Raw genomic sequence first — 24,669 nt, forward strand, 5'->3', positions numbered from 1 at the left:
AAAAAATGATGTTACTCAGTCTGTGTTTTATGCACTCATATGCTTAGTCATGAGGGAATATGGGCTTGTGTGTGCAGGCAAGACAATGGGTGCTATTTACTTGCAGACCTGGGTTCAAATCTCCACAGAGTATGATTAAAAAAGTTATCTAACCTGTATGATAGTATTTTTTGTATATATATAAATACACAAGATCATTAAAATTAAAAGAATTTTTCTCACAATCATGTAACATCTTCACAGTATGAAAATAGTTTCCATCTACAAAATAAGCCCTTTTACAATAAAAAAGAATCAACATTTACACCTTCTAGTGGACGTGATATTTATCTCGATTTTTATATTGAAGCAACTAAACAAGAAATTTTAAATAGCAGTCCTAAAAGAAAACTTTTTACAAACATATCTAAAGAAGAATTAAATTCTTTACGTAGCTTATCGCAAGATGAAAGCATTATTATTAAAAAAGCGGATAAGTCTAGCACCATAGTAATTATGAATAAAGAGGATTATATTAAAGAAGTGGAAAGACAATTAAATGATGAAGAATATTACACAAAACTTTCCTATATTTCTTCTGAAGAAACGAAAGAAAAAATAAGCCAATGTATTAATTTAATCTCTGTACACAACTGTTCTATATATGATGAACTAGATATCTTCCCAAATAAAATACGCACACCTCAGTTTTATATTTTACCAAAAATACATAAAGCTGTTGATAAGTCACTACCTTTAGGATATCCAGGTAGACCCATTATTTCTACATACAACTCAGTTACAAATAATATATCGCAATATATTGATCACATTTTACAACCACTAATGAAATCACTACCTTCATACGTCAAAGATACTTTTGATTTCATTACCAAATTGAAATCTTTACCGAAACTAACGGAAAATTCATTCCTTGTTACACTTGATGTGGTTTCACTCTACACGAATATACCACACAATGATGGTGTCGAAGCGTGTAAATATTATCTTGAAGATAACGAATTTACGTATAAACTATCCAAAGAACATATTTGTGATTTGATAAAACTTGTGCTCGAAAATAACTTTTTTCAATTTGGTAATAAAAACTATCTCCAAAAAATGGGAACAGCAATGGGTAGTCCTATGGCACCTGCTTATGCATCTTTATTTATGGGAAAATTAGAAAATGATTTTCTAAATAAATGCCTCTTAAAACCGGATGTATGGTTAAGGTTTTTAGACGATATTTTTATGATTTGGAGTTATTCATTAGAAGACCTTTATTACTTTATAGACAGTTTAAACAAATTACATCCAACAATAAAATTTACATTCAATGTCTCTAAAACTAAAGTTTCATTCTTGGACGTTGATGTCATGAAAAATGAAAATAATGAAATTACTACCATGGTTCATGTTAAAAACACGAATATTCATCAGTATGTTGAATATTCTTCATGCCATCCTAAATCATGTAAAAATGGGATACCATATAGTCAAGCAAAAAGATACAGAAGAATTATTTCGGATGATGCTGTTTTTAAATCATCCTTGACAGAGCTAGGTCAGCATTTTTTAAATAGAAATTACCCTATTGACATCATTAATACTGCTTTCCAAAAGGTATCTTCTCTTACACAGCTTGAATCTTTACAATATAAAATCAAAAATAGAAATGAAGATATCATTCCTTTTGTTATTGAATATAATCCAAGTTTGCCTAATATAGGTAAGATTATCAATAAATATTGGGATTTATTAAACTTATCATGTAAAGCAAGTGTTAAATCGCTACACGAAAGCAAACCCACACTTGCTTATAAAAGGACTAAAAATCTGAAAGATTTCCTAACTAATTCCAAATTAGAAAAACCATCATATAAAATAGGATCATCAACTAAATGTAATAGACCTAGATGTTCACACTGTTCATTTATTAATGAAAATACTTCTTTCAATAGTAATAATACGAAAGAAACTTTTAATATGCGTTGTGACATTAATTGTGCAACATCAAATGTTATTTATTTGATAACGTGCAAAAAATGTGGCATCCAATATGTTGGACAAACCAGTCAACAAATATCTAAACGTATGAACCAACATAGATCAGATATAAAAAATTATATCGATCAACCATTTTCATCTCATGTTGCCGCACATTTTAACAAAAATTCCCATACATTGCAAGATTTCTCCTTCCAACCTATTGTTAAAGCTGATTCTGAAATGGAACGTCTACTAAAGGAAACCTATTGGATTCACCGTCTTAACACGGTATATCCAAAAGGTCTAAATTCAAAAACACTATATGACATTTAGTAATTTTTTATTAATTTTTATTTTTTTATTTTTTTTTTTTTTTTTTTTTTTTTTTTTCTGAATTATGTCCCCTGTTTACAATTAGATATGAATATTTCATATTATTTTACTTTGCAGAAAATCTTAATTGGTAAAAGTATAATCTAATAACATAAAAATAAGTTTACTAATTCTTTAAAAAATGAAATTGAATTTGTAATTAATTATCAATATAATATGATTAATTATTTATAAAATACTTGATTAATTATTTATAAAATACTTGATAGTAACCGTAATGCACACCATATTTTTATCATATTTTTATTAAATAAATTGAGTTCTGATAACCACTTTAACAGCTATAAAGATTATACTAGTATATATGTTGATTACATTTATCTTTGTAATTTTTTTTTTTTTTTTTTTTGTAATTTATTTTCTTTTCTTCTAATAAGCGTGTATTATACATAATACTAATATTACTAAAACTGTTTATCTCTATTTGTTAATAAATCGTGTATATATATATATATATATATATATAATTTTACAGGCAGAAGACATAGATGGTGATACAGATTTAAGATTCAACATCACTGGAAAAGAAGAAGAAACATTCCATATTGATCCCATCACTGGACAGATAATTACATTAACAGATATTTCTAGTACCAATAAAATGAAGTTCATGCTACATCTTTATGTAACAGATCAAGATGGACGTGGACTCAGTTCAGATGCTAATATTACCGTAATTATTATTCCTCTAAATTTCTTTTTATCCTACCTTTTATCTTTTTCTTTCTTGCTGGCAATTTAATAAGATGACTAGTGCATTATTACCAACTTCATGACTTTCCAAATTGAAGTCTGATGAATTCAATGGAAATGATGCCAGTTATCTGACCATAATAACTCACTTAAGTAGGTGATGAACTGCATTCCTATTTTATAAATTTTTAGAAAGCCCTTATTTGAGAAAACTTGATTTCAGTGATAGACACTTCACTCCACCCCACCTCCAGGGCTATCCTATAGTGTATGATAGGAAAAGTACATTTTTGACAGTATTAAATGATGCTGACATTGCATAAATGAAATAAATTCCAAATAATCTTAGCAGTATCTTCACTATGTCAAATGATAGATTATTTTGAGCTTTAGAAAGTAGTAAAATGTTCTTTCACCTATTTTATAGCATTCTTACATCAGAAGACAAATTAAGGGACAAATATTTAGGTAAATAATTATATACGGTTGGGATAGGTAGATATGTCTGTTTTGTGTTTATAACTAGTCAGATACATCTGTTTTATTGTATATAATGTTTAGTATAGTATTTACGGTGGTATATTTTAATTTTGCTAGATTGTTGGATAGATGGATATGGAAAAAGACCTATGTCTGGTCTGTGTATTTGTATAGACATGTATGTCAATTTCATGTTCAAATGCGAGCTACGTGTTGATACGTTTTATTTTTAGATCCTGGTTGTACCAGAGTCAGATCGGCTGATATTAGTGACTGACATGGATAAATCAGAATTCAACAAATCCCAAGATATCCTTGTCAGGTGAGAATATAAATGACACAATTTTCACATGTACAGCCCAAATGGGACAACAGTGACTTATTTACCATCAGATCAGGCACTATACCTCTATTTGATCCAGTTATTTGTGTATTGTGCCATGCCAGATTATTCTACGTATTGGTACATAATAGAGGGCCTCAAGGTTACTTTTTATTTGTAGCAACATTACTTCCTCATTAGAATACTCCTCAGTATAAAGTAGTCCATGTGATGGATTCCATTTCATTATTTAATTTTAATAGTATGCACAAAATACTTTGAAATTAGTTAACCTCATGTAGAAGGCAATCTGCTTTTATGACTTCCAGCCATGATATTACTGGGATAGAGTAATGTAATTAAGTCACCATCAGAAAATCTAAAATTATTTTATTATTATTATTATTATTATTAATTGATAACATGGATAAATATTTTATATTAGATTTCACTCAGATTTCATCTGATAATTACAGGTAAATTTCTTTTACATATAAAAGTTTTAAATATTTTTATCCACAATACAGGATTCCACTAGAGGATCTGTGAACATATGTAATTTGACATCTTTATATTGTTGCATCAAACATTTCTAGAAAATAATTGATTCTTTTGCTCCTGACACTCTGTATCAAATAAAAGATTTGAACAAATAAAGTTTAAAACACTTGGGAGTGGTGTGCAAGTCCCTGCAGAATCTCTCCATAATATGTCAACTTTATTCACATAAACTACTAATCCCTGAAATGGAATAATCTCCACACTTGCTGTACAAACTATCATGGTTTCTGCTGAGCTTATTGCATGATCTAAATGCTACAGTAATTCATTTTTACATCTTTTTTTCCTAAATTTGACAGAAACATGAGTGAAATCCTCGGTGTCAGCATGTTCATTGAAAGCATAGAATACCATAAAGAGGTGAATGGAGGTGTAGAATTGCTGGATCTAGACAAGTAAGTTAAATAATAAAATTATATACAACTGTTTTGTATTGTACCTTAGACACTTGCCTACAAGTCCGGTCCAGTTGCAGGCAACATAAACTATGATCTATCATCGCATAATGTGCCAGCAGATCAGATTATGTAAATCCTAACAAACTGCATCAACACAGGTGCTTTATCCAGTTATATTTGAGTATATGTGGTAATTCACTGAATTTTTGTGGGTATAAATTTGCTGATTTTGAACAAGATTATGTTTTCATTTATATTAAATTTAACAGACTTGGGATGTGGTCTGTTGTTAGCAAAGAAGAACTATTGTTTATTGTTTATTTAAATTCATTGTTTAAAGCCAGTGAGAAATCCACTGAAATCTGTACACATGCAAAAATAGTTAATTACCAGTATTGTACCATGATCGAACTTTTGTAAATTCAGTACTATTTAGCTATTTCACTACACCAAACATTAGCAGTTAGCTTAATTACAAAATATTATTATTGAAAATATTTTATAAATATCATGTCTTGAACAAGATTTTATGCCTGTCAAAGGTTTGCAATGACAGTCTCACCATCCTATATCTGAGGGATGTGGAATACTTCAGGCTTTATGACAGTGTGCACCTGCCATATTCCCAGACAGTGTTGATGGTTTCTGAGCCTCAAAAAGTGTGTTCTGAGGTCCAAAGGGGGATCAGTGGGCAGGAAACTAAAAAAGTGATATTGTCCAATTGAGAATAACCCATCTTGTAACAGAAAATGATTGGAAATTCAAATCTGAAAAAAATTCAACTTATCTTTTTTATTAAAGCATTTATTACACTTACAAAGAAAGAAATAATTGGTAGACTTAGAATTGACAAATGCCTGTGTCATACACATATACATGTGCAAACACATCATTACAACCATACTGGCATTAAATAAAAACATACATCAAGTTTCCATCTTCAAAATCCATTTGGATGGCAAAAATATGCTTAATTTGATGCAGTCTCTCAATAGTTCAGAAGTGGCTTTGAAGGGGGTAATGCAGTGTCTCAATAGTTCAGAAGTGGCTTTAAAGGGGTCAATGCAGTGTCTCAATAGTTCAGAAGTGGCTTTGAAGGGGGTAATGCAGTGTCTCAGTAGTTCAGAAGTGGCTTTGAAGGGGTTAATGCAGTGTCTCAATAGTTCTGAAGTGGCTTTGAAGGGGATAATGCAGTGTCTCAATAGTTCTGAAGTGGCTTTGAAGGGGGTAATGCAATGTCTCAATAGTTCTGAAGTGGCTTTGAAGGGGGTAATGCAGTGTCTCAATAGTTCTGAAGTGGCTTTGAAGGGGATAATGCAGTGTCTCAATAGTTCTGAAGTGGCTTTGAAGGGGGTAATGCAATGTCTCAATAGTTCTGAAGTGGCTTTGAAGGGGGTAATGCAGTGTCTCAATAGTTCTGAAGTGGCTTTGAAGGGGATAATGCAGTGTCTCAATAGTTCTGAAGTGGCTTTGAAGGGGGTAATGCAATGTCTCAATAGTTCTGAAGTGGCTTTGAAGGGGGTAATGCAGTGTCTCAATAGTTCTGAAGTGGCTTTGAAGGGGATAATGCAGTGTCTCAATAGTTCTGAAGTGGCTTTGAAGGGGGTAATGCAATGTCTCAATAGTTCTGAAGTGGCTTTGAAGGGGGTAATGCAGTGTCTCAATAGTTCTGAAGTGGCTTTGAAGGGGGTAATGCAGTGTCTCAATAGTTCTGAAGTGGCTTTGAAGGGGGTAATGCAGTGTCTCAATAGTTCTGAAGTGGCTTTGAAGGGGGTAATGCAGTGTCTCAATAGTTCTGAAGTGGCTTTGAAGGGGGTAATGCAGTGTCTCAATAGTTCTGAAGTGGCTTTGAAGGGGGTAATGCAGTGTCTCAATAGTTCTGAAGTGGCTTTGAAGGGGGTAATGCAGTGTCTCAATAGTTCTGAAGTGGCTTTGAAGGGGGTAATGCAGTGTCTCAATAGTTCTGAAGTGGCTTTGAAGGGGGTAATGCAAGTGTCATTAATGTTCACCTTAGCACTCACTAGAGACCAGATGGTACAGTTGTCTGAAATTCCCTACATGATTCTTGGGGCAAAATACTGGTCAGAACAAGATGTGCTTGGCTCTATAGAAAAATGAATATATATCATATTCGGAACTGCCATTTTCATTGTGAGAAAGGGGAGAACATACTATTTTCAAGTTTAATATGGTTATTACTAGTAATACAGCAGTAATAAAAGCCTCTGTCCAGTTTGGGTGTTAATGCTTTATCAACACAAATCAACTGTGCAAACATGAGCGTGTGCTGATTATTGTCTTTCAATCAGTCTATGTCATAGGTAAAATCATCCTGAAAAGCATGGTTAATTAATTGTATTTTAACAAGATTAAGATAATTAATTATAATAAAGAGAACTAATCCAAATGTTTAATTCAGCGTGTTGAATATGCTATCACACGAGTCTAACATTTAATCAATAAAATATGATGAAAATCTGTGTCAACACAAAATGACTATATTTTTACTATAAATAAACAATGGTTGTATTTTACTGAATAAACATCAGATCCTGTGGTGCTCCTATTTCAACAAATGTCATATACTTTGAAATGACTAATATCAATAAGACCTTTGCTGTATGTGCAAGAATTAATTTTTCCCCCTTGCTGCCGTACTTGTCAAAATAAAACTTCACCATTTTGGAGTTTTTAAATTTATTTTTGCTGGGCTTTGCTGATATCATATTGCTTCCTGAATTGCACTCTTCAAATATGAATCACACTTGAACACTATTCCAACAAGTGAAATAACCGTGTTTTGCATTTTACATCTGGAGTAAAAATTTGACTTCAAAGAAATGTTGCCACTAATCACAAACTTTATTAAAGCTGTCTTCAACAGTCTCATTCAATGCAGTGTAACAATATCTGTTCTTCAGCACTGTCTTATTGATCAATGTACTTAACTTCAGACAAATTGGGTTGTTTTACTTTACGTATTTCCTACATAAATTAATTAAATGGACTCTCCCACAGCAGAATTTGACACAACACCTCACCCTGCTATTGTGAGCCAATTAAGTAACCTATGAAAGGTGATTGTTTATCTCTGACCACCTTACTGTTTAATTGCTCAGTTTAGCTGAGCTTTGAGCAGGACTGTTTACTGTTCATACATACTACAGATTACAGGCTTGTATCGTGGTGGTAAAGAAATATAGGGGTCATTTTGTTGCTAAAAACACTTTGGAGTTAAGATTCCTGAAAATCATGGGATTTTTTTAACATGACCATATTGGGGGTTTGGGAGTATTAAATCATGTTTTCTGTGACACAGCTTGTTATGGCAGTGGCTTTATATCTCTGTGTATAACAACATATGGTTAAAGTGTTTGAAGAAACCAAGATCTGCTCAGACAAGGAAACCAGCCAAGCTTAATCATGATTACTTCTTTGTCTTTGGCACACTACATCATTTTCGCAAAACGTTGCTTATAGTTAAATTATGTGCAGAACACTTGCTTAGAATTAAATGCTGACATCTGTAAAATATTCTATTTGAGGTAAAATTGTGCCTCAAAGTTTGTTATAAGCAATATTTGTGACAAGAGTATAGTGCACCAGAGACACCAAAGTTGTAGATGTTTGTCTTAGCTGGTTTTCTTGTCTAATAATCTTTGATCTTTTCAAAACTGTCGAAAACATGTTTCAGTCAGCAGAAATTTAAAGCCAATGCAGAAAAGCCTGAAGTGATCCAAATGCCTATGATGCATGATGGTGAGACTGAGTAACTCATAACTAGAGTATCTTCTTAGGTTTTTAATTATCTAATATCATCTCTTTACTTTAAAGTTATCTAGGCTTTAAAGTTATCTAGGCAATAAAGTTATCTAGGCTTTAAAGTTATCTAGGCATTAAAGTTATCTCGGCTGTAAAGTTATCTAGTTTTAAAGTTATCTAGGCTTTAAAATGGAGTTGATAAGCCATATTACTAGATGGAATCATTAAGACTGGCTTGCTTAACAGTTGTAATTACTATATTAACTCGCTTAAATGATTAATCCAACTTCAAAAAAACATAGATCTTCATCTGCTGGTGCATTATGCAACAGCAGATCAGAGTCTATGTTCATTTTACTAATTACTTCTAAAAAAACTGCACTGACCCAGGTCTGCCAGTGTATTATGCAATGACAGATCTGGGTTTTCGCATTTGGACTGGACATGTAAGTAAGTATATATGGTACATAGATACAGTCAGGTTGGGAAAGAATATCTAGTATCACAAGTATGCAATTCAAAAGCTTAATGAAAATCAGGTAAGAAGTCTGTCCCATAAAAGTGAAATTTTTTAATTCTCTTTTAAAATTTAATGAAATACAGGTCAATGTCATTTGCAGTTTCACTGGACTTTTATGCAATTGTATATTGAGGCAGTAATGGATTATATTTGTTTAAATTATTCTTTCAGTACGTTATGTTATTAATATTAGCTAATTTGTGTGTTCACTTAAAAAATGTTGAATACAAATAGAAATGTTAGCATGCCACCATCTCTATACTTTTTTCATAAACCCCTATATATTTCTGCATATATTTATGAGAATTTTGAAAATCATGGCTGGAACACCTGAAAATAATTTCTCAAACAAGACCTATATTTCATTATCAAGCAAGATATGATTTTTTTAATTGAAAGTTTTCTTTAAAATTTATTGAAAGATATATATTCTTTTTTGTTTGTTATATTGTAGATCTGATGTATTTATTCATGCCACAAATAAAACTAACGGAGAGATTTTGTCAAGAGATGACCTTCAGAGGTAATTTCTCTACACAAATATTTTCTTTTGAAGGGCAATTCTTTGGAATCATTTAATTTCCTTGGCATCAATTTTCTTGGTTTACAAATCTTGATATTTATATTGGTTCCATAATTCTCCCATGATTCTCCCATGGTAATTATCAGAGTCCTGCTTAACATTGTTGACTGTAATTTACTAATTGCATACATCAGTCCATCAACAGTTTCTTTTTCCTCATGACATCTTAACTGGTAATTTCTGGATTTAACAAAATTTGACATCCAGATATATATTGATCAGACATCAAGAGAATTTGAGTTTCAGTCTGCCATGTTATCATTTCAAAGAGTTATGCCCCCTGATTGCCTGACCTCCTTAACTTTCATTTACGCAGTTGAACTTTACCAAAGATTATTGGATTTTAACCAAGTATGTCATGCAGGTTTATATTAATGAGACCTTGAAATAAATTCAATTTTCAACATTTTATGAGACCATTTACAGGAGTTAGACCCCTTGATTGCCCCTTCTCCTGACTTTGTTTTCTGCAGCTTAACTTTACTTTTTTAAAAATGATTAGATTTCGACCAAACTTGGCTTACAGATTTAATTTGATGGGATCTTGGAAGAATTTGATTTCAAATGTTTTATGACATTTATGAGTTATACCCTATAATTTATCAGTCTCCTTATTTTATTTTTTCACAGCTTAACTTGGCCAAAGATACTTGAATTTCAAAAAAGTTTAGCATGCAGCTTGAATGAATATCATTTCCAGAGCTTTATGACATTGTAACCAGAGTTATGGCCCTGTAATTGACTGTCCTCTTGACTTTGGTTTTTTCCAGCATAGCTTTACCATGTCTTCTTGAATTTCAGATAAATTTGGCATGAAGTTTCATATTGATTTAATCCTGAGCAAGTTCAAATTCTGGAGTTACATGACATTTACAGGAGTTATGCCCCCTAATTGTTCATCATCCTGTCTTTAGTTTCTGTAGCATTACTTTGCCAAGGATTGTTTTATATCAGCTAAATTTGGCATGCAGTTTCTGGTTGATGAGACCTTCATTGGGTTACATTTTCAGACCTCATTTAAAGGAGTAGGCCCTTTGATTGTTGTCCTGGCTTTGATTTTTGCAACTTTTCCAAGAATGGTTGATTTGAGCCAAATCTTTCATACAGTTTTATACTGATGGGACCTTCAAGCAGTTGGATTTCCAGCATTTCAGATCATCATTTGAATTATTGCCCCTGATTATCTGTCTTCCTAAGTAAGATTTCCACAGCATAACTGTATGAAGGAATGTTGGATTTAAACCAGGTTTCTTATGCAGCTTTGTACTGATGATGAGCTCATGAATGAGTTGAATTTGCAGCATTCCACAACATTATTTGCAAGAGTTATGGCCCCTGAATTCCAATTATCCAAACTTTGCTTTCAACTCTCCCTGTTAAAAGCCCTGTCAAGCAAATTGTTGTAAGTGACACCCATTGCAAAGCACTTATCACCATAGAGCTGTAGTGACTTAGTGGTTAACGTGCCAGACATGCAATGAGAAGAATACAGGATTGAAACCTGCCCAGACCAGGTTGGATTCATGATTATGTTGTGTCACATGACAAGAGACTTTACTTGGCATTATAAAATATTTCATATGCTGATTTTCTATCAAATGCAATCACTCAGTCAATCATTGATAATAAGCTTGTCACCCATTTTATGAAAATATACATGGCTTGGCTTTCCATGGAAGAAATGCTCAAATTTATGTATTCTTCACATTATGTTCTCAGTTCTTTATAAGCGGAAACTTTAGTCAATTTTAAAATTAATAATTTATGGCAACCATTGAAATCCAGGAAAAATTGGTGCCCAATGAATTTAAGAGAATTTTTTGTAGATTATTTACCCCATACATAATTGAAAGAATATTTGACAATAAGCATGAATTCAGATTTAACAATTGATCCAGAAATAAATTTTGAGATTTTAATCTGTATAATAATATGTTGTGCACAAGAGACTCTGTGAAAAGTATTAATTTTTTGTGGACAAAATAGAAACAATCTCATCATCCTACATCAGTAGTATATGGAATATGCCTGATTCTTTGGCAGTGACTATATGTGACTGTCATTTCCAACAGCTGGTCTATGCATTTGAAAAAATCAGAGCTGCTCAGATGCAACGACCAGCTGTTGCTGTGTATTTGTACCTTACATAATTTTGATGAAACATTGTTTACAATAAAATTAATAGGATAGACTTTCATCAAATCAGATTCCTCCATTTTTACAATATATTCTTTGTTCAGAATAAGGTTTTGCCTCAAATTTTGTCTGAAGCAGTGTTTTGTGGAAACAGTGTTGTGTACCAAAGAAATGAAAGTAGAACTACTTATCTTAGCTGGATTTCTTACAAACAATTACATCTCATTATATTTTTTTAACCTGCTGAGATTTAAAGCTAATGCAGAAAATTCCAAAGTCATCAAGTTGCTTATTATTTTGGATGGTGAGACTGAAAAATAATTTTCATTGGAAAATGGCAACAAGTTCAACTTTTCTATATTATAGAACATTATATTACTCCTGTGACCCAGTTATTACAATGAGAGATGATTGTAACTGGAATGATTTGTATGTTTGAAAAGGCTGTTGAACAAGTATGGTGGAGCCCTGGCTGACTTCTTTAAACAGATGAAGGTAAAATCTGTACAAGTAGTGCCATGGAATATACCTCACACTGCCTCTACAATGGGACCAGCAGAAATAGCCTTAATTTGCCTTGCTGTACTGATAGGAATTGGTGGCATTGCTGCAGTGTGCTTCGTGAGATGGTCGGACAATGAAAGGTAAGTGTTGTGCTAGGGTGGGTTTTTTTTCCAAGCCTTTTTGCAACAGGCAGGAATGTAGAATTTTAATTTCCATCTCTACATCTGTCACACTTTTGTATCAGACTCCATAATTTAACAGCCATTCATAATAATTGGTTGATCCTTGGTTTTCTTCTGTATCAATACTAGCTGTGTATCTTATGATACTTTTGATGTCCCATCTTCAAGGCTGTACAGATGAACTATTTTGTTTTTAGTTAGGTGTTTCTTTTGTGTAACGCCAAAATATGTTCACATTCAGTGCAATGTATAGAATTATAAGCTACTGTGTTCATCATCTCATCAATCATTAATTGATCATAGCAGGGAAAAAACAACTGTATTCTGTTTTCAGGAACTTTGGTAGGACATCTGTGTTCCAGGAGCACTTTCGGATTGGTTTTATGAATTAAGTTAATAATGTCCCCAATATATTATGCAGATTAATTTAGCCAATGGCTTATCATATTTGATAAACACCCTACATGTTGTATAATAAGTGTCGTTTGATATATAACAAGTCCCTGTATTAGCTTGCATTTCATAACACTTTAGTGGTTCAGATATTTCTGTTTTCCAAACTAATAAATATTTGATTTTTAAAAATTACATTATTGACAGTGATGATGGAAAACCAAACCTGAAACAAAATTTTGAAGAAATATGGGAACTGGAAAGTCAGCATGGGTCTACAAGACGATTTTCACCAGGAGAAGCAATCAATCCATATTTCTCGGAGACAAATTTTAATGAAAGAGATGGGTAGGTTTTGTGCATTGTATGATTTCATAACTTTAAGGCAGTGATGGCAAACCATTTATTTAAATGCTATGTTGAATTCTGTGCAGTTTCTTTATACTTTAAGTTTTCATACACTGATGATCTATACAAATTATAATTACCAATTTACTTTAATTTATCATACACTGATGATCTATTTTTTTAAATTCAAATTTCCTATTTAAGCAAATGTTGTAAATTATAATCAAAACTTTTTCTATAATTATTAGTATACATGAAAAGTGATTAATTAAAATGTTTAGGAAAAATTACATAGAACATTGGATGAGAACCAGTTCTTACAGAGACCCTACCTTATAAGGTGGTACTATGAGGTACTTTTAAATGCATTCATAAATAAAGAAACATGGCAACTGTTAATTCTTGCCAAGAACTGGTCGTCATCCAGAATGTAAGCATTTACTAAAGATTTACTTTTTTTATAATCAAGTAAGATCATTTACTCTTTGTGTTTCTTTCCTTATTTTTGCTCATACATCAGGTCTTACTTTATACACTTTGAAAACAAATTTTGTAATCTAAGGACATTACTTTTCATGATATATTTATAAATGTACTCTATGAAATATAAATGATACTGGCTTGGAAAGAGAATAAGAAAAATGGTGTGCTTGTCAAACCCCTTTATATAAATCTGCCCTTTTCTGTAAAAATACAGAGTTGATGAGACAACCCATGCAAAGAGGAAGGTGGAGTATGAGACACAGGAGATTCACATGGAACTCCCGGGTGAGATTCCTGCTAACGATGATGAGAGAACAGATAGTGGAGTCGACAATGAATCATCAGGATCAGAAAGGCCACAGTCTGAAACCCACAGCATTGTTTCTAAGGAAGAGTCAGATGAAGATCACTCCTTTGATGCCATACAGATCAACATTCAGTCTGTTGAAAAACCTCGCCGTCACAATGCCAGTAACGATTATGCTGATTTGAGTCAGAATAAGGATCATCCAGAGTCAACTGATGATTCTTGGAATGCTGATGAGGGAAATTTGAATGAGGGCAAGCTTGAGAAACTGACTTTCTATGGGTCACAGGTTTTGCTTGATGCCACCACTGGTGACACAGAAGATACAGATCCCACTCTTGAGACTAAGAGAGAGACAGAGGAGGAGATGAAGGAGAAAGAGACTGATTTTTCTCAGTCCACATCAAAATCTATTGGTGATACAGAATCAAAATTAATCTTTGCAGATGATGCAAAGTTAGAAAATGCATCAAGCAGAGATAGAGAGCAAAGTTGGATGCAAGAAAATGTAGACGAGCTTATATTTGAGGAGAGTATTGTCACTTCATTGTAAAATAATCCAAGTTGCAAATTTTGCATAATACAGGTTTTCTTCTTTCTAAGAATTTAACTTTGTATCATAGTCATTCTCAGAACAAAACATTAGAATACTGTATTCAGAATTTAAAAATAATCAAGATTTGACTAAATTTTAACAGATTTAACTTACTTAAGATTATTAAACCTATGGCTCTTATTTTACGATTTCCATATATTTCTCAGTGAATATCATAATCTTGACATTTCATTACTGTAGAGATTAATCTTTGAAATATATTATATTATGCAAAACAACTAATTTTTAAAATATTTATTAAATTAGTACAAAATTTTTAAAAAGATGAAAACCTTGAAAATTGTATGTGCGATAAGTCAGATATAATTGAGAGTTATAAATGGATGATTTAGCTAATCTTTCATTCATCTATTTGAATTCTTTACTGGCAACTAATTTATTTTAAAAAATTTTGAAAATTCCCATACTTTCCCTTGTATCTTTATAATATTACCGGTATTAATCAAATTAAATTTCACGAAAATCTGTTTTTTCTGCAGGAGTGGAAATTTTAGAATAATTAGAGTCCTTGAATTGTTATGTCTGTTCAAGTTATAAATAGCAAAGCTTTGAGAACTAATAGAAGACTACACAATAAAACAATATTCTGGACAAAAAAGAGGCTGCCAAAAATGCAAACTATGAAAGTAAAACTTTTACAGTTCATAATAAATTTTGTATGAATTATATACAATATGTGGTAGTAATGCTTGTATGCTTGTCACTTCAACTGGAAGAATATTATTTACATAATATAACTTCACTTTTCTTTGCTCTTCAAACTATTTCTACCATTTTTATATTTTTATGTCATAAGTGTTTTGATTCATTTATATCTTGAGTTTTAATTCAACAAAGAGAAGTGAACAAAGTAACACACAATCTTTAAAATTAAGAATCTGTGTGGGTTTTGTGTCTGTGTGTGTGGTGTTGGTGTAATATGTTCTCATCTATTGTACTTTGTTTGCAATATCCGATTTTTGTTGATTTGTTTATTTAAATATGTACTGATTGGCATATTTTAAAAGATGTACAAATGCAAGAAGGTAAAATGTATCAATCTTATACCAAGATCATATATTTGTATTTTATTAATTAAAATACTTATTGGTTTTTTGAATACAGATTTATGTTATATACTTCAATCTATTATTATTGCTCATTTGTAATAATGGCTCTCCAGTTCTTTATCCATTTCTTTGACAGTTTTGTTATCATTTGCCTAATAAATTATTGCTCAATTAATCTTTTACTCAATTAATCATTGATATAAAGAGAGAATCAGGGAAAAATTTGGTCTATGAAAGGATGGTCGGCCTTTTCGCTCAAAAATTTGTCTGAGGCCCCAGGTGGCTGAGTCATCTGAGATTTTTGTCTTTACTGATTACTGCCATCTCACCTCTGTCAGCATGGGTTCGAGTCACAGGATCAGTCAATGTGGGTATGTCAGACAGCTTGTCAGTAGCTTACTGTGGGTCAGTGGTTCCTCCCTGGATTTTCCTTGGTTCTTCTTCCACCAGATAAACTGGCTGTTATGTATAGCTTACCAAAAGCTGAATAATGACATCAAACCCACAGAAATGATAATTTGCTAAGTACAAAGGTGCATTGTGTCATCTTGAGATTGCAACTAGTCTTACACTTTTCAGTGGATCACCAGAAAACTTGACAAATACTATGGTCATCATATGAAGAAGATCATATCAAGAAATCACTGTGATGACATCTGCAAGTTTTGTTAGAGTTGTTGCCCATTTTGGCTCAGAGCCTGCTATAAGGTATGACAGAATGTTGTAAATGCAACTAGTATCTAGTGTGAAACTTTGTACATGTTATGGTTGTCTTTATAAGATGTGCATTTCAACAAATTTCTATCCTCTTACAATTTTCTTAGATTTTTATCCATTTGTCTTGCAGCATAATGCACTTCATAACAGAATATAATGAATGCAGCCTGTGTCTCACTTTTTATGAATCCCTGTGAAATTTGATACATATTATTGTTGTTATCTGAATAAAGTCAATAAATCACTATGTATCTACAGTTATTGCTACAGTTATTGCTTGTTTCTACTTTAAGCTCAATCTGGTAAACGATGAACACAACTATAGTCTTAGTTTTCCAGGGATTGTCATGAAACTTTATGCATCGGATAGTCATCACCTAACAATGTTCCTATCAAGACATCACTACTCTCTCACAGTTTTTGCTTAAGTTGTCCTTTTTGTCCTGCAGCTGAATGCAGTGTAAAGCATATCAAGTACACAATTTGTCCTATCTCCTTTGCTTTGAAGACGAAATAGACAGGGCGTAACTTTCAGCATCTTCTGTTCATTAACACAAGTTTGTGATCACTTCCTAAACTACTGTTGCTGTATTTGACACTGACATGCAGACCACTGAGCTGCATTAGCTGGAATTTAAGGAATTTAGAGTTGCCATGGAGATATTTAGCAATAATGTGAGTATCAAGAAAAAAAATGTGCATTTTTTTACAAGTTCGGATGGGATAAAAGTTAGTCCAAACTAGTTGTATTGCAAAATAAGGACAGGAGAATAAAAATGTTGATTTGTTGGGATTGTTTTTAGATTTCAAACAAAAGAATACTTACTACATTGCTTTAGAAACAATACTCATTAATTATTAAATTTATTGATGATAACGTTGAAATTATAAACTTTGATAATAAAATCCATACAGCATCAGGGAAAAAACTTGTGTATATATAAATGTAGATTTGGCTAAAGTCACAGTAACACTTGAAGATCTCACAAATTTTGTAAGGTCAATCTACAATGATTAAACAAAAATTGATATAAATAAACTAATACTGACTCGGTATATACAATAGCTATCTCTGAATCAACAATCAGAATGGCCAAATTTTTATGTAAATCTGAACCCATATGTTTCAAAGAATGAAGGAATGTAACGTTTGCTGAAAATAAATACCTGTTATAGATGGGTGCCCTTTTGGCTTGTTATGATGCCAGATACAATTTATCAAGGGCCCGGAATTATTTTTGATGTTTGATTTAATTTTAAATGTATAAAATATATATGTGTGTATCAGAGATGAATGACAAGTATCAGTAAAACATATTAACTTTGATCCCAAAAGTCCAGTCACACAGATATCACTAAATATGGGAACAAATTATACATTACAAAGATACATACAATAAACTGAATAGAAATGAGGTTTTGTAGACTAATTTTAAGATGTCTTTGTCAAACTCTAAATAAATGTGGCAACATCATTAGATGACTCCAATCCAAAAGTTATGTACTCTGCTGCTAAAGAATTCTCCTTTAGGGGGATATCTCATTTCCAGTGGTATATTTAAGCTTTAAACAAGAAAACCAGATGAGTACAGAACTTTACCCTCTGAGGAGATAAAACTATTTTAAACTAATACTCAATTTTTCACATGCAAGCAATTTGGCATTTTCGATAATTACACTCTAAATTTGGCTCCATGAAGAGATACAGAGCACAGTGTCACAGCATTTGTGTATTGTAGAGCAGGCATGTGTAACTTCACAGACATCATGATTATTACATATATAAAAATAATATGGTAAATATTAGCAATTAATGACATATTCATAAGTGAAAGTAATTCCATGGTGAGGGTATATCTTGGTTTCTGTATGGAATAGTTATGAAAATGGGTTGCATCGTCGATTACAAGAGCAATTTAAAACTCCAAAGAATCGTTCAAGCTGGGATTGAATTGTACCATCAAAATTGATGTAGTAAAGAATGCGTTATTTCAAAGGCTGATATGTAATCCCTGATGGTATGACAAAAATTTGCAGAGGACAAGAGAAAGACAAAGGGAGTAAACTTTATTTGGAGAAAAAGGATTAAAAGAAAATATTTATTGTAAATATCTCGCTGTGCTGAAACACATATTGGGCGAAGGTAGTCTAAGTATCTCAGCTCCTATCCGATATTCAGATGTTCGAAAAACACAAATTTAGAAATGTCAGAAACCACAATACTTATCATGAAATAAACATTCATTGATGTTGATAATTGTTGCTTAAGTTTTTGTTTACAATTTATGTTCCTTTGAAGGAAAACCTCAACTACATTGACGAGCATCTGATTGTTGTATATCAGGAATGTGCTACTTCATCCAGGGCACAGGCAGGATAAGCAAATTTTAAAGCCACACACTATGATGTAAATAAGAAGATAAAACCAGATCCTGGGTTGTATGTAGATACATGGCTTACAAAAAAGCAAAAATGACACTAATGCCAAAAAAACAAGTAATATGACCTGATCAGCAAGAAATATAAATAGTATAGATACCACTATTAAATAAGCAACTTATCATGCTCCCAATAATACCAGGTATTGCTACTGCAGCATTTCTGCCAAGTCAAACAAATAATTTGATATGTTTTTCTGCTCAGTTTTCATTTCATCAAAATAGTATTCACTTTGAAAGTGTTATGTATATTTAGTTCTATCATGTTCTTGACCTTTCTGCGTAATTGATGGTAGCGGTTTGGCCTACCTGATTATTTTCATGGTTTTGTCATGTTGTAACTTATAATTAAGTGTTTACTGATGTTCGAGTTCATGGTCCTGCCTTATTTACAAGTTTAGAATATTTATGAAGAAAACTTGTGACTCACATTCTGGTCATTTCATCATGTCTTTGGTTTTGTATTAGGTTGTGGTGAACAAGATTATTCATTCCCATTTTAAAATCAGTATGTGGAATAATTTTCCATTTTAAAATCAGTATGTGGAATAATTTTCCATTTTAAAATCAGTATGTGGAATAATTTTCCATTTTAAATCAGTATGTGTAATAATTTTTGTTTGTGTTCAGATATAATTTTAGACGAATCATTTATTCAAAAATTGGAATTACAAAACGCTCATTGATGTTCTGAACTAAAGCAATATCTCAAAGACATTCTGGATTACATGTATATTATTGTGATTCATCAAGACTGTTGGTAAATCAACCTATTCAAGATTGTTGGTAAATAAGCGCATTGAATAACATTCGGACCATTCTATATGTTTGCACTTATAACAAAGCTTTTATGATTATTTGGGATTTAATTCACAATACTGTAAGTTCCTCTGAAATGTTCACTTTATAACTTAGAGAAAGTTTACTTATTGATTTTAATCAACTTGTTGATTACGCTTCTTTTTATTGCTTAGTGTAAGACCATAGAGTCATAACAGTAGAAAGTGTGTGTGTGTGATTTTGATTTTTAATGTACCTTTGACAATTGTTCAGTCATATCACTATGATGTCTGCAATGTGGCAGTTTATAGTGATGTCAAGCACTGGGGTATCATGCCGCAGACATGTAGCATCATGTAAGACCCAGTCACATTATCCTTACACCACGCCGACCAGTCCTAACACTAACCACTTAATGCAATGTGCCTAGCGAGGTAAGATTTTGTAAGTCTTTGGTATGACTTGGCCTATGTTCATACCCATGACCTCCTGTATCTGAGGCGGACGCTCAAACCACTTCAGCCACCGAAGCGGTCCCAGGAGAACGAGTTGTATTAGGAGGAAATGGAGGAAAGATGAATGAAGAGACTGTATAGTAGGAAAAATAACAGCATATTTTCCAGATTTGCTCTAGATAGAGCAAGTTTTTATGTAAATTTTAATATCAGCTATTGGTATAAGTGCAGTTGTTAAACAGCTTGTTTACGCCTTCTCCTCATGGTGGTTTTTCTCTAACTTTTGAATTGATTTTGTATATATGTTCTGTATAAGTGGTAGGTCTCAGCTAATCGCGATCTTTTGCTTTCATCACTTTATAATAGTTCTCCAAATTCAACAGTTTCACTGTGTCTATTTCTTTGCATCTTTTTTATATCCTCAGTTTGTTTTTCAGACATTTCATCATAAAATCTCATGGGTTCTTTCCTCTAAATTGAAAATTTCTACAGTATTTTCATATCCACTTAGTTCTCTTTACTATTGATTTGATCGGTTAATATTCTTTTTACTACACATGGAAGATCTGGGTTTTGAATAGCATTCACGGTATTCGTCAATTTTAGTGTCAGCTTATTTTGTCTGTTTATCAAAATGATTCATTAGTGTCTATTGTTCGCATCTCTATTTGGTCGGGTTTTCTTTGAAAAACAAAGTTATTGGTGGTAGCATTCTCTGCTTTCTTGGATATTTGAACAATATTACTATCTGGTTTTACATAACAGGCTTTTGTTTGTTAGCTTTTGTTTGTTTGTTTTCTTTTGTTGTTTTTGTTTTCTTTGTTTTTGTTGTTGTTTTTGTGGGGTTTTGAGGTTGTTTTGTTTTGTTTTGGTTGGTTGTTTTTTTCTGTATCTATGTCTTTCCAGTTGATAAGGAAATTCACTCATTCAAAAACCTTCACGTGTCTTTCATTATATTATCATATTCATAAACAAGATTTTCAATTGAATAACTATAGAAATGACTACCCTTTATGTCCAAAAAGATATTATTAACTCTTCTACTTTCTGCCACAAAAAAATAAAGCTTTCGGCTATTTAAAATGCAAAGAACTACTCAAAAGTAGTGTCGGAGATGTGAAGCACACAAACGATGGATCTCTCGTGTGCCAGTAGCACATCTTACCGAGGAAAAAAATATTGTACAAACTTAGTTTCTCCAAAAGTGGAAGAGTAAAAGCATGAATAAAACTTGAATAAAAAATGGAACATACAAAGAAATAGCTGGTAAAAATATAGTTTGAAAAATGGAAGAGAAATAAATATAGAGGAAATATGAATTTTTCTATGAAAATTAGAGCTGCTAAAATTTCCAGATCAGTGATCAATGTTTTATTTATATTTTAATATCACTGCTTGTGCATATTTTCTCTGATCAACAACTTTCACAGTTTACAAACTAAACTGAAACATGAATTGGTGAATCTAACGGTATCAGATACAGCAGTGAATTTTGTCCAATAAATCGAAATTATCTCTGTCTATATTATGTGCTGGTTTAATAACTTTCAGATATAATCATTCCAAAAAGATGCACTTAAACAATCAGTCTGAACATATATAAAAATCTGTATTATAAAGAAAGCAAATATTGGCTGATTTGTAACAGCAATTGTTACAGTGGCTGTCATTACAGGAATAGTTACTTTTCTGAAAAGGAAAATATATGCGAAAAAAATTAAGAGGTAAACCATACTAATGGATGTTGTTGAAAATCTCAGCCATGATGTTTGCAATCTCAGACGATTTAATCTTTAATATGCTCTTCTTCAATGTTTTCTTCAAAAGGCATTTTTTTTTCATTTTTTGGTCTTTTTTCAGCGGTTATTGTGTGTCTAGATTTTGAGCAGTGGAAATATTTCTGTGTTGCTCAGGATAAGACAACTCATGTGATGAAAATGGAATGATATGATCAAGGTCTAAACTATCATTGCTGACACCATCATGTTAAGCGAAGTTTAAACGAATTCTGCAGAAGTCAGTAGTTCGAACACCGAGTAGTTTTGAAGTTTTATCTTGATAATGTTAATTAAACTGATGCCTTCATCATTATGGAACATCTGTAGTCATTAAAGAATGACGTTTTCTTCCCTCACATTGGTAACTTTTTTGTTTGTTCTTTTGGAGTCCTCTTTGTTTTCGTCAAGCCTTTGCCTACCATATTCCTTTTGACACGATTTGCAATAACTGTTAGTTCTGTAAAATGCAGAAATATATTTTTCTTCTTCATATTTGGGACATGTTTTACAATCAAACATTTTACTTATCCAGTTACATTTTAATTAATTTTTAATCATTTAGAAAAAGCGTTTTAAATAATCTTGCAATCAAATTTATCTTGAGTTCATTTTTCAAATTTAGATACAAATAAACTGAAGATGAGAACACATACAGCAATAATAATATTAGGTTGAAAATGCACCAGAGAAAGTAACTGCACAAAAGCTATAAAAATCAATGTCGATGTGAACGAAAGTCGGCAAAAAGCCAAACCTTAGCGTTTTAGATAAGAACAGTAAGATTATAAAACATCACATGTTCTGCATTAAGCATGTGTCATTATACATTTCAACAAAATTATAGTTAAAACTGAATTTTGTATTGTTTGAGATGTGGTGGTGTACCTGTTCTGGTCAAACGTGAAATTGTTTTCTTTTAACACATTAACCCCTATCGACGACTTAATGGGGCAGGAGGTAGTAGCCTAATGTCGAGCTCTGTAGCGTCATGGTCATGCATGATACACTAAAGTGGGTGGTATTATAGAAAGGTAGACAGATGTAGCTCTACAATGATACCAAATAATCTGGAATATCATGTTGCACTACAAAATACAGATAGACAAAAACCTCATGTTTTGGACCAGACTTTTTCTACCGAAAATTCGTCCGTGGTCGGAATCCGATTTTGTGTCCGGATTTTAGAATTTTTGTTCTCGGATCTAAGGCAAACCGGTATGAATTGCAAACAGACAGATGAGCCTTTGCAAAAAGTAGGATAAGATGGGCATTTGGAATAAAGAGTTGTCTCCATACAAAAATAATGGCTCCGTTTACCCTCCTGCTCATGCGCGAGTCAAATAGCCAACGAAAAACGATGTTTCTTACACAACTAGTCAGTATGTTATTGAAAGATGACCGGGGATTTGGTGTTTTCGGATCTATTCAGAAATAGCTTTCAAAATGTGTTTCCTACTCGATTTTCAGGCGAAAATGACGGAAAGCTCCAGGGGTTAATGTGTTAAAACCTGATGAAGTATAATATCCTTACAAAGCCAGTAGTTGAATGCCTTCACAGTCAACACAACTAACTACAGTACAAAATATTAACGCTAGTGATACTATTTATTTAAACTGTTTTGTTATCTATAATAGAACTTTGAAATGTAATATTTAGTCTTTTTAAATGGTCTGCTTCTATTCAGTCTATATCCAGTTCTTGGTAGTATTAAAGTATCCAAAGTAGATTCGTTCCTTTTCCATTTTGTTGTTGTTGTTGTAAATGCTGGTAATCTTTCCACAAGACTGATAAACTCTAAATCTGCCTTTTCTTCCGTATATGGTACCATTACAATATCTTCTGAACTTTTTAACAGTTTTCCATTTCTCTGTAGTACCATCATTCTGGTATTGTAGTCTTTCTTTCCCTTCTGGGTTAGTTTCTTCGTAAGTTTTATAATGAAGTCTAATGGAGCTTTCATGATTTTGTGCGAATATGATTCAGTGTCATTAAAATAATTTTTCGTACCTATATTGATTGTTAGAACCGTAAAATCTGTGCTCATTTAACTTCAAAACAGTGAATCTATTTGGCTTTTTGTTAGGAGTTTTGTTTAATGTTTGCTTATTCAGACATCTCAATTCTTTACTAACTTGAATGCGTTTTAAAGATGGCTGAACTATTTGTTTCTAATTTGTTTGCTTTTTAGTTATAGCTCGTCATTATGATTTTCTTCCTTTCCTATTTTGATTTACTTAAGCAAGAAAAACTTATATATTTAACAGCTATTTTGCAACTTAGGTATATATTTAACAGCTATTTTGCATTTGGCTGCAATCTATTTTATGTCCACAACTATTTTCACTTGTGCATAGCATCGTTGTTTTTGTTTACATTGACTCGAGAAGCAGCAAAGAGGGTGAACAGACCTTTTGCTGAAACGTCATTTCGCAAACTAAAACCTCATACAAAAAAATAAAAAAAATAAGGTCTCTAACGCTAAACCGAAGCCTTTAACTTTACCGAGAGTTTCTCTAATTGGGTTATTTTGTTTTTGTTACTTTATCTTTTGTCGAAATTTGTGTGTGTTTTTGTTTACCCACCTGTCGTCTTATTGAGGTCGCGCCCTCTCTGCTGCTATAATTAGATCATAATTATATCAATAATGGCACCTGGTGCTGAATCTTACACTGCTAGATTAGCTAGAGAAAAATTGGAAGCAATCAGAAAGTTTTTTACCTGTTCGTGATTCTGTTGGACAAAAACGTCAAGAACGTCAAGAATCTCCGGTAGAATTTGCCGAAGATAAATTTTTGTATT

The 24,669-nt window shown here is 32.3% G+C and overlaps 1 protein-coding gene across 1 annotated transcript in view; it reads left to right on the forward strand.

Annotated features, from left to right (window-relative positions):
- Positions 1–16,683, forward strand: part of LOC149803181 (cadherin-23-like) — a 287,768-nt gene extending 271,085 nt beyond the window's left edge. The window contains exons 71-77 of the mRNA XM_089953899.1: positions 2,840–3,037; positions 3,771–3,859; positions 4,720–4,815; positions 9,555–9,623; positions 12,263–12,463; positions 13,106–13,246; positions 13,944–16,683. Coding sequence (XP_089810025.1) covers positions 2,840–3,037; positions 3,771–3,859; positions 4,720–4,815; positions 9,555–9,623; positions 12,263–12,463; positions 13,106–13,246; positions 13,944–14,589 — 1,440 coding nt within the window. The 3' untranslated portion in view covers positions 14,590–16,683. The remainder of the gene's footprint in view (positions 1–2,839; positions 3,038–3,770; positions 3,860–4,719; positions 4,816–9,554; positions 9,624–12,262; positions 12,464–13,105; positions 13,247–13,943) is intronic.
- The last annotated feature ends 7,986 nt before the right edge of the window (positions 16,684–24,669 follow it).

The sequence above is a fragment of the Sinohyriopsis cumingii genome, chromosome 3 (genome assembly GCF_028554795.1).
Source record: "Sinohyriopsis cumingii isolate HCF-2022 chromosome 3, ASM2855479v2, whole genome shotgun sequence".
Taxonomy (NCBI): domain Eukaryota; kingdom Metazoa; phylum Mollusca; class Bivalvia; order Unionida; family Unionidae; genus Sinohyriopsis; species Sinohyriopsis cumingii.